At 42.5% G+C, this 10040-nt stretch overlaps 1 protein-coding gene across 1 annotated transcript; it reads right to left on the bottom strand.

Moving 5' to 3' along the window:
- Window positions 1–3190: 3190 nt before the first annotated feature.
- MPC2 (mitochondrial pyruvate carrier 2) lies at window positions 3191–6786 on the bottom strand. Its single transcript, XM_031058138.1, has 4 exons — window positions 6710–6786; window positions 5114–5198; window positions 3917–4028; window positions 3191–3417 (listed from the first exon to the last, which is right to left on the bottom strand). Exons 1-4 carry the CDS (start codon window positions 6716–6718, stop codon window positions 3378–3380), a joined length of 246 nt encoding a protein of 81 aa, XP_030913998.1. The 5' UTR covers window positions 6719–6786; the 3' UTR covers window positions 3191–3377.
- Between the last annotated feature and the right edge of the window lie 3254 nt (window positions 6787–10040).

Below are 10040 nucleotides of genomic sequence, written 5' to 3'. Positions count from 1 at the left end.
ATGACCCTGATGGGTCCCTTCCAACCCAGTATAAATCATGATTAAGATCAGGAGGAATCCTGCTGCTGCTTTCCTTATCTATCAGGCTGTTACTTCCCAACATTTATTTTACACTTAGTAAAACCCTAATGCTTTGGATGTGGTTAATGGAGAAACTTGATTTTGATCTGCCTGTGTTCATCCCTGTGCATCACCATCTTGCTTCCCCAACATTTTTGAGTAAGAAGAATTGTGATGAATGTGGCGATCAGAAACTTGCTGCTATGAGAAGATGGGGCTGGCCTTGCCTCTGAAGTCTGATACTAATGTTTGCTTCTTTTCCTGCTGGAATGTACTGGAAAATCTGAGCACAATTCTGATGTGGTGCTAACTTTAGGAAGCACACGAATCCGGTGCTAACTTTAGGACTGATCTGGTGCTAACTTTAGGAGACACACTGGTCTGGCTGGTTTTAACTGACTTGAGGAGACATCTCCTTGCATGGCTTTTGTCTAGCTACAGGTATGTTCATATTGCCTAGACTGAGGAGGCTCCCTGCAAGGCTACTTGGGTCCTCTTTATGAAGGCAGAATGAACTTGGAAGTATTTAAAAAAAACACTAAACATCCTTCTAGAAAGAAACAAAAGTCTTCCCCCAGGAATGGCAGAAATCTGTGAATCCCACTCCAGTGCCAAGGCTGTTGATTTTTTTTTAAATTTTTTTTTGTCATGGAAAAGCGAGCAATATAATTATTTAGTAATGTATTCATGCTGAAGTCAGAAGAACTTCAGGCCTTGTGAGACAACACTTGTGAACTTTTCTGTTCCTCAGGTTATCTGAGATGGTTTAATGATACGTTAACCTGTGCTGATGAAAGGGACTGATGCTGAGTTGGCTTACTTAGTAAAGTCTCAGGAGACGGAGGACTTCTCTTCCTTGATGGGTAGAGCAAGCAGATTTCAGTCAGACAAGGTCTGCTTCTGCTGTTCTGGTGACCAGAAGTTTAACTCTGATTGCTCTGCTGCTGTTGTTCTCTTAATTTGCTGACGCTGTTCCTTGCAGGAAGAAAAGAGCAGCTTGGATTTTGAGGAACATGAAGGGTGTTGTCCTTGTCCTGTTGTAGCACTGCTGCCAGCTCTTTTTAGGATCATCTATTTTCAAAACAAGGGCTGCATGACAGGCTTGCAGCAGCCCAGAGGAGGAGCAGGCACCTCTCTTGAGGCAGTAGCCAGTGACTAAAACAGGGGGGTCATTGTTCCTGGATAGTGGACATGGGAGGGCCTGTGTGATGACAGACTTGCAATAAATTCTTTCTTACTCATCATGCAAACAAAGCTGGGATCAGTCTGAAATCTTCCTTATTTTTGCTTACCATAAATGAATTTCAAGAGGACTACAAATAAGGTATCAAGCTAAGTAAATTGGTAGCTGTACTCAGTACATCAGGTTTCCAGGGCCCCTTTTGACTTCAGCAGTTGTTCTGTGAGGAAGATGCTCACCATGTACAAAATGTTAGCATTAAGAGCCTTTACAGTGGGGCAGATATGTCCCTGCAAGTCATTGCCTGATGTGTCATTTATAACTGGAGACCTGTAGGATTTTGTTTTCTCTCAAAGCTTTAGTGGTATTTCAGTTTGTGACAAGAGCTGTAATTAGGTTTTTAAACTTTTTAAACCTGTGAGAACTGTCTAGGTAACCATCTGTCTTGTAACTGCAGTAAAGGTGTGCATGCAACTTAAAAGCTGCATCGCCTTCAAGTGGATTCACTGAGGTCAGGTATGGAGTTTTTGATTTGTGACCAGAACACCTTCACTCTGTATTGGAATCTTGTCTTGGAATTCTACATCACTAGTGTATCTGCCAAGGACCTCAAATACAAATAGTTATTGTATCACAGGTGATGGAAATACTTCCTCAATAAAACCGCCAAGAGAGAAGGTGGGTGGGACTTCTGGGCTATGGCCACACCTCTGCAGTGTAACATTTTTATATGGAAGACTACAAAATTATATTAACAAGGCTCGGCAATTATTCTCTTCTTTAGGTTTCTTTCCCTTCTCTTCACTGCCCTAAAGCTAATAAGCCCTTTCATTTACAGGTATTTTTGCACTCTAAAATATAAGTTCAATGCCTTTGGAGATCAGTGTGCTGTGCAATGTTTTCTGTCTCCCTGCAATGCCAACTGTTCTTATGTGGTAAATGTAATTGAAAACATAGACTGGGTACTTTTCTTTTATAAACCTCTGTCCTGGAGGTGTGCAAGACAACAAACACCTGTAAGACAGGTGTATAATCTGTGTGAGGGAGCTAGATATGCATTGCATGGCCTGATTACATGAAGAGCCAGTGTACCAACTGTTAGTGCTTTTGCTTTTACAGACTCATCTGGAAACAGTTATCTTGGATATTTTTTTCTTGAATGGACTTTAATGTTTTCTATTGTAATCTTGTGAATATTTTAATACACTTTTTTTTTTCCCATTACTGGTTTGCTGGATGAGTCTTACCTGGTTGGGGACTGGGATGGGAGGGGGACTGGAATACACCACCTCTCTTCCTAGCAGTATTCTTTTGAGTCACTGTGTCTACTTGGTGACCAACACAGCTGGAGAACTTGCCACTTGAGACCCTGGGACCAAGGACCAAGCCACAAGGACCAAGACATGTTAGTGGAACTGTGGCAGAGCAGAGAACTGACTCCGTGGTGGGACAGCCTTTGAAAAAGGGGAGCTGACAGACTCATCAGAACTACCTTGCCTCAGTTATCTTTTCCCCTGCATGTGAATTCCTGAGTCTAAGTCTGGTGCTTCAACAACCCCATTTTCTGCCTGGAGTTGTGAAGGAAGCTAAAACAGAAGTGGCACATTTGTTTGCTGTCTTTTTTTTCAGGAGAGTGGTGGCTGGGGAACAAATGAAGACACACACAGCTGAAGCTGGAACTAATATCCTTATGCTACCAGGGAAGGAAGAGCATCAGGAAATGAAATGCAAATGCTACTGTTGGTTGTTGAAATATGGCAAACTCCCACCCAGGTGGTTTTCTGACTGTGACAGGAAAGATCACTTCAGTCTGAAGCTCTGGCTGTCACCAGTACTGTGTCACTCCCAGCACTGTTCAGTGGAGTCAGATAAGGTGAGGCTTAGCAACTCTTTTTAGGCAAAATCCAGCCAGTTTCTTTAAAGAGACAATACATAACAAACAATGCTGCCTTCATTTTAAAAGGTTGCCCTTTATTTGTGTGGAGATACTTGGTTATTTGCACTTAGAAAACATTTGCTCTTCTTTATTTTCCTCTTTTATTTTCTCAGAGAAAAAAACATTAAAATTAGTGAAGCTAGGTCCCATGAGGATGGGTTTGTGCGTTGCTAGATTTGACCTGTTGGGTTAAGCATCTCTTTATTGCACTTGCTTTTGTGCTTTTAGCTCCTGATTATACCTATAGGAATAAAAAAGAAAGAGCACAGGCTAAGAATAGAGTAGAACACCAGGTACAATAACAGTGTTTTCCTAGCAATCTGTTCACAAGAGGAGGTTTAAAATTACAATGGACTTGAGGGTGGAAACTTGGGATAGGATATCTTAATTCTTGTAGGAAGTTCCAAAGTAGCTAAGTTTGCCACATTCCTGGCCAGTACTGAAGCCAGAAAACTCCTAGCATTTCCTTCAAGAAACAACTTTTTTGAAAAATGCTGCTCTGCTTAAAAGCCCTTTGATCCAGCTGGAACTGACACAGATTCAATGCTGCTCTAGCTAGACTGAAAATATTTACAGCTTCACTCCGACTTAACTGTAAAATTAACAATGTAGCAAAACCATTCTGTAATGTTTCATGAATGGTTCAGTTCCTCTTGCCTGTTGCACTGACAGAGAGGCTGGCAGCATTTATAAATTCCTGGTTAACGCTTAGCTGTACTTGTACCCTTGTTAATGCATACCTCCATATTCGGAAAAGCTGGGAAGCACCAGCACTGCCAACAAAGAAGTTCACAGCAAACAGACTCCAGTTTTTAGGGATAATCACCAGGGAGTACCTCGACCAAATAAGGCCTGTTGAAAAAAATGGTAAGTTTAAAGATATTTCAAAATAAATATTCAGATATTTCCCTAAGTTTGGGGGCAGATTCATAGGCCAGTTGAAGTAAACAGATTTCATAATTTCATGTTAGACAACTGCTTTGCTTAAAACTACCTTTTTCTCAGTGAAAAGTGCCAGTGGGACATCTACAGGTATGTTCTGCATTTTTCTGAAACAGCTACAGTAAGGTCAGTCATAGTCTGAATATCAAAGATCCTCTATGGTCTACAGCAGCCTAGACCTTAATTCTCCAGCAATGTTGCAGTGTAGTGATATTTTGCTGCATATCCAGTTTGCTGCACTATACTGGAGATTATGCAAAACTTGTGCAAAATGCACAGGACTGCATCAGATAATAAAGTCCGGAGAACCCTTTCAGACAGGAAAAGCATTGGAAAAAGCTGCCCAGGGAAGTGGTGCAGAACCATCCCTGGAGGTGTTTATAAGAAGTGTAGTCGTGTCACTTAGAGACGCATTTTAGTGGTGGACTTGGAAGTGCTGGGTTAATGGTTGGACTCTATGATCTTAAAAGTCTTTTCCAACCTAAATGATTCTAAGATTACAGAATATTGTTTCTGCCAGCGTGAGAATTCTTGGCAGACAGCAGTGCAGTAGTCCCATGTGCTACTGCTTCCAATTTCTTGGAACACTTGGAAATTCTTTCCATTTATGTTAGTGTAATTACCCTACCATTCTTAAATCCCTTAAAGTCTGTTCTAAAAAAGTCACTGTACCCTGGACTGATTTCAAAATTACTTGATCTGAAGGAAAAGAGGTCACTTACTGCAATGAATGGTATCATGGTAACTTAAGGGATGACACTCATGCCTAACTCGTAGCAACTTGTGCTGAACAATTCCAAATTAAGACAGGTGTAGAAGACTGTTCCATAATTACAGAATGCTTACTGATTTAATAACAAGTAGAGGTCTGGCCTAGAATCAGCATGCAACAGCAATAGTGACCAGCCAGCATGTTGAACTTAAGGCTTTCTGTAGAAGTGTATTAGTACTGATGGAAGATCCTGTGTGAACACACGGAGTAAGTGTGGCTTTACCTGTGGCCATGAGTACTGCAGACTGTGCCGTGCTGAGCTTCTCTGCTGGTCTGGCCATGTCAGCCAGTCCAGCCCCCACCAAGCCCTGCAAAGAGAAATTCAGTGAGCACCAGTCTGGGACTCCTGTAACAGATGAAGAGCTTTACAAGGGGAAGCTGCTTCAGAGCTCAGTGCTTATCCTGCTGCATTATGCAGGAGATGGGATGCATTCTGTGAGCAATTAGACTCTGGGAGACACCATCCATTTCCAGTCCTTTGTGGCAGGAAAAAGAACACAGTTATGGCAGCTACAACTGTGTGGCAATAAAATCCCAGGCACTGGCAGTTTTGTATTAATTCAAGAACAAGGTTAATTTAAACACAGCTGCTTAAGAAAGCAGCTGAAAAAAAAATCCACCTTGGTTTTCATGCAACAAGTAGAAACTTATCTAAATAAGGGCCTTCTTCCCACAGGTCAGGATAAGATACTGCTGATAAACTTCACCCCATATAGTCTTCACTCAGCTTCATCTGAGGGGGTAAAAATGCTTTTTCTTAAATATAATTTCGGTAATGGTAGAAAATGTGCAGGTGAATTGAGGAACAGCTTGGCCGATTTACTTGACATTAGCAGCAAACACTGCTTGCTTTGTTTGTTGTGGTACTGCCCTCTACTGGAAATACAATTTCATGTTCCCTTTACACCAGCTCACAAAAACACCCAAACAAAACCCCTAAGAAAGACAGTCCTAACGCTTTCATCCAGGACTCTTTGGGTACAGAAGAGCTGCCTGTGTGCTCAGCCTCAGGAGGGTGTTTCCAGGGAGAACCTCTGAGGAAGGGAAGGTTAACCATGGCTCCTGCAGCTCCAGTCCAGACAACTGACAAAGAAACCAAGCTGTAGCTTAGAGCACAGTGCTGCCTGTGGCCTGTAAAACCTTGGGGTTCACAATGGCAAAGTTACAAAGCAGCTGGCAGTGGTAAGAGCAGGTTACATCCTTGTTATCAAACAAGATCAAACCCTTGTGGGTTTGGAGATCTCTTGTTTTATCTGTATCAATGCAACACCTCAGAAGAGCACAGTGAATTAGGAGGTGGCATTTGCATCACCTGGGCACAAACTCAGCCGAGGGCTGTAGGCAGTGGGAAGCAGAACCTCACAGGAGGCAGAGAACCATTGACAGATACAATGGCAGCTGCCTTTGTCTTTTATGCCAAGACCACCTTGCACTCTGACATGCTTCAAGCTATGAGCCTTAGGAATTGGCTTCCTTAAGATACTTCTCAAATTCCTCAGTCTCAGAAGAGACACATGCTTTATGATTTTGCATCATGCCTACGTTGAGCAACAGCTGGTGTTTCACAAGAGAAAGCCTTTGTGAAACCCAGTGAAAAGCACAATTCTTCCACAAAGCATTTTCTTCACGCTGTATCCCCTTCATGTCGTGCTATATCTGTTATTAAGGCTAATTTTCTTCCTCCCCATATATTAAGAATTAGAGCCTCTAATCTTTCTGCAGGCTCAAGTATCTGTTGGGAAACTTCTGCTTGCTCAGTGTGTTGCTGCAGATGGCCCTGGGCTTGACACCCAGACACCAGCTGGCATCTTGTACTTACCCATTTCATAACAGGTGCCCAGAAAAACACTGTTTTGGGACCTGAGGGAGGATGGGAGAAAAGAAGTTAAATTATTTAGTAAATGTGGCTGTTCTAATACCCACAGTAAGTTTAAATTTGTTTATTTTGTTGTTTTTTCTTTTTAATAATTAATTGTTTATATTAGCATTTTCTACTGCTGTACATGAGCTCTGGCACCTAATACTCATAATTCATCAACCCAATGCATCAGCCTTCAGTTGTGTAATCACTCCATACATTTCTGCAACAGCTCGATAGGATTTTGTGTGTCCATGTTTAAGCAATTGAGGACACCAGAGCAGGTAAAATGCATTTATAATTGAAAGAGTTAGGAAAAGGCCTAGGAACAGGGAAAACACCCCAAAAATCTACCAGTGGGCAAAGGAGGATAATGGGGAAGAGGATGAAATCTCAAGAAGGAAGGGAGAAAAATCCAATGGCATTGGACCTGGGGAAAAAACAACTCTCTTACAAATACATGTAACTTTCAGTGGTGCCAAAATAGCAAGTGGTTGGCTAAAAGAAAGCCCTGCAAAGCCACACCTACAACTATGCCAGAAATCATTAATCTGGGACGTCTGCTCCAAGCCTTAAATGAGAGACCACAATCCAAAGTACCAACCTTCCTGTGAAACAGGCAGGACACTGTTCTAATTTTATCACAAAAAAATAATGTTTGGGTCACTGCTCAGCACTCTGATAACATGCAAGATGAAGCCAAGTTTTCAGTGTAATATATTACACAGGAGTAACCACCAGGACTTTGGTTGCTTGCTTTTTATGAGAGTTATTTCTTCACTAATAATTCAGCCTTTAAAAGACCTTGCACTAACTACTTGTACTTTCAGTTTTAAACACCCTCAAGTTTAAAACTACGACTTGGGAAACAAAAACTGGCTTGGCAGCTTTGCATAAAGCCCTTTTTAACCCACCCTGCCTGTGATCAAGTTTCAAACTGTGTTTAATAACACAAGCACATTTCCTTTTGTCTAATATTGTTGAATATTAGATAACAGCAGCTTAATGTTCATCCTTTAAAGATACAAACTTCAGCTGCTGTTCCCTTAGACACTTATTTGGTGTGTCAGTATCAGGCTGCAAATTCAGCTTGTTGTAAATAAATCAGTCTTACAGAGTAGCTTTAATTACTAACATTTATCTTATTCTAAAACACAAATTCAGATTTGGAGTACTAGAGGATGTGGGGGTGAGTATAAATTATGAAACTTGACATTCCCTAAACATCTAGTAGAGTTTTCAAGAAGACTGACATTAATTTTTATTAATAATAGAAAACTCAACCATTTCAAACTGCTGACTGCAGAGCTAAGAAACAGCTGGAGACAGGCAGGGTACAAAGCCAAGTTTGTAATTAGGTAAGACTGTCAAACACCTCTCCTTGGAGGCAATCCAGCAAGTACCCAGCCTGGTGAGTTCTTCCCAGCTCATGAATTTTTCAAGGATGAATATGACAGCAGCACAAGAGAGCAGGGGGACACCAGAGGCTAATCTGGATATCACATGTGTGACCAGCTTACAGAATTTATGACTTCTATTAAGTATAAGAAGTCTTTGGGCTGAAAATTGAGTTTAGTCAGGCATAGTGAACCAGAGGGGCCAAAGGGGAGGGAGCAGAAGCTCAGCCCTTGCTTTCCCATGGCAGCCTGGGGAGTTGGTGTGCCAGGCCCTCCACTGTCCTCCAGCAATGCCAGCCAAAGAAACAGTTTGTAACAGGCACCAATTATTTTGCTGGAAGCTTTCTTTATGCCAGAAAGTGCTTCATGCCTCACAAGTGATTTATAATTTCATGACAATGATGCTTATATTCCTGAATTGGACTAGAGATTTAGATGTCACTGGAGATAAAAGAAAGCCTTTCATTTTTAACCCACTTTTTTTTCTGCAGTCAGAGTGACATCTATTGCATAACTTTCTCACTGACACACCTTCAAGGCTAAAATAGAAGTTGCAGGGGCTCAGTTTCTATACTTGCTTGTGCTGTGACTTTTCTCACTTATACCATCAGTAATAGATATGTGTGTGTATATATAACATACATATATACACAGAATCCCTAAAAATGGATTTATTAATTACAACATTATGGTGATGACCAAAAGCAGCCCACAGGCAATTTTGTGAAGTGAAAAGCACTGCAAGAGAACCTGCAAAACCTTCTCCAATTCCCACTAGAGCTCTGTTGAAGAAGGAACATGGATGTTCCCAGTACCTGCTGTGCCTTGCATCCACTAAGAGCATCTGGAAGCTGCCACATTTCCCACCAGTGGAATGTGTCTCTCAGTGTTGGACATATTGTCTCTTTATATATAAAAACAATACGTTAATGTTAAATACATTGGTCAAGTGAATTCAGTACAAATCAAACATTTTGAGAATTGCACTTTTCACTCTTTGTTATCTCTTTAGAGCAACGATTTTCCTTCCAAGAAAGGGCCATTGTAAGAGGATAGAGCAACTGACTGCAAACCAAAGTCCACTTTCACAGTGCATATTCCTGGTAGGTGAAGAGTCAAGGATGCCTGTGACACTGACACAGAGCGGTGGGGACAGAGTCTATGGAATGCCAGGATTTTATCGGGAGCTCGTTTTAACAACCGACGCAATTTGTTTACACGACAAACACCACGTAGATGGCTCTGAATGAGATCACTTTACAGGAGGTTTCTCCCTAATAACACAAACCCCCACGGAAAGGTAAACTGTAGGTCAGGTGAGGGGAGCTCATTCTTTACCCACAGGAGTCCTCCAGCGAATTCACCAAGGGCACGAGTTGCTTTGGTAGTAGAGTGGGATTCAGCAGAAAGGAAATAAAACCAAAGGCTGCCTGACTTGACCAAGGCACATTTCAAGATCAGAAACCCTGGAAGTGTCGAGGGCCAGGCTGGATGGGGCTCTGAGTAGCCTGCTCTGGTGGAAGGTGTGGAAGTGGATGATCTTTTAATATCCCTTCCAACCCAAACCATTCCACCATTCTATGATTTTTCGAGCACATCCTCTTGAAAGAAGCGGCTGCCGAGGCCTCCATGCCCCTTTAAACCCACGACATCCCCTGGGCCAGGCTCTGGCATCCCACGCGATCCCTGGATCCACGCCGCGGTGCCGCGACAGCGGCAGCAGCGCATCCCTCCCGGAGCCGCCCGATTATCCCACTCTCCCTTCGCAGACACCATCAATTCCCCGTTACGGAGCAGGACTCCGCTCCAGGGCCGCTTTCCCGCTCCTACCCGCGTTACTGCGGCCCCGATCCCGCCCCGCACCCGTACGGAACGCATCTCCCGCTCCGCCCTTC

The sequence above is a fragment of the Geospiza fortis genome, unplaced genomic scaffold (assembly GCF_000277835.1).
Source record: "Geospiza fortis unplaced genomic scaffold, GeoFor_1.0 scaffold72, whole genome shotgun sequence".
Lineage (NCBI taxonomy): Eukaryota > Metazoa > Chordata > Aves > Passeriformes > Thraupidae > Geospiza > Geospiza fortis.
This window is presented reverse-complemented; position numbering and strand designations above follow the sequence as displayed.

Bases quoted from the DNA above. Each gene is read 5' to 3' on its own strand.
- MPC2 (XM_031058138.1), bottom strand. The intron at 4,029-5,113 runs GTAAAGCCACAC...TTTTTTCAACAG, and splicing joins TGCAGTACTCATGGCCACAG to GCCTTATTTGGTCGAGGTAC. The intron at 3,418-3,916 runs GTATGCATTAAC...TTATTCCTATAG, and splicing joins CAGCTTTTCCGAATATGGAG to GTATAATCAGGAGCTAAAAG.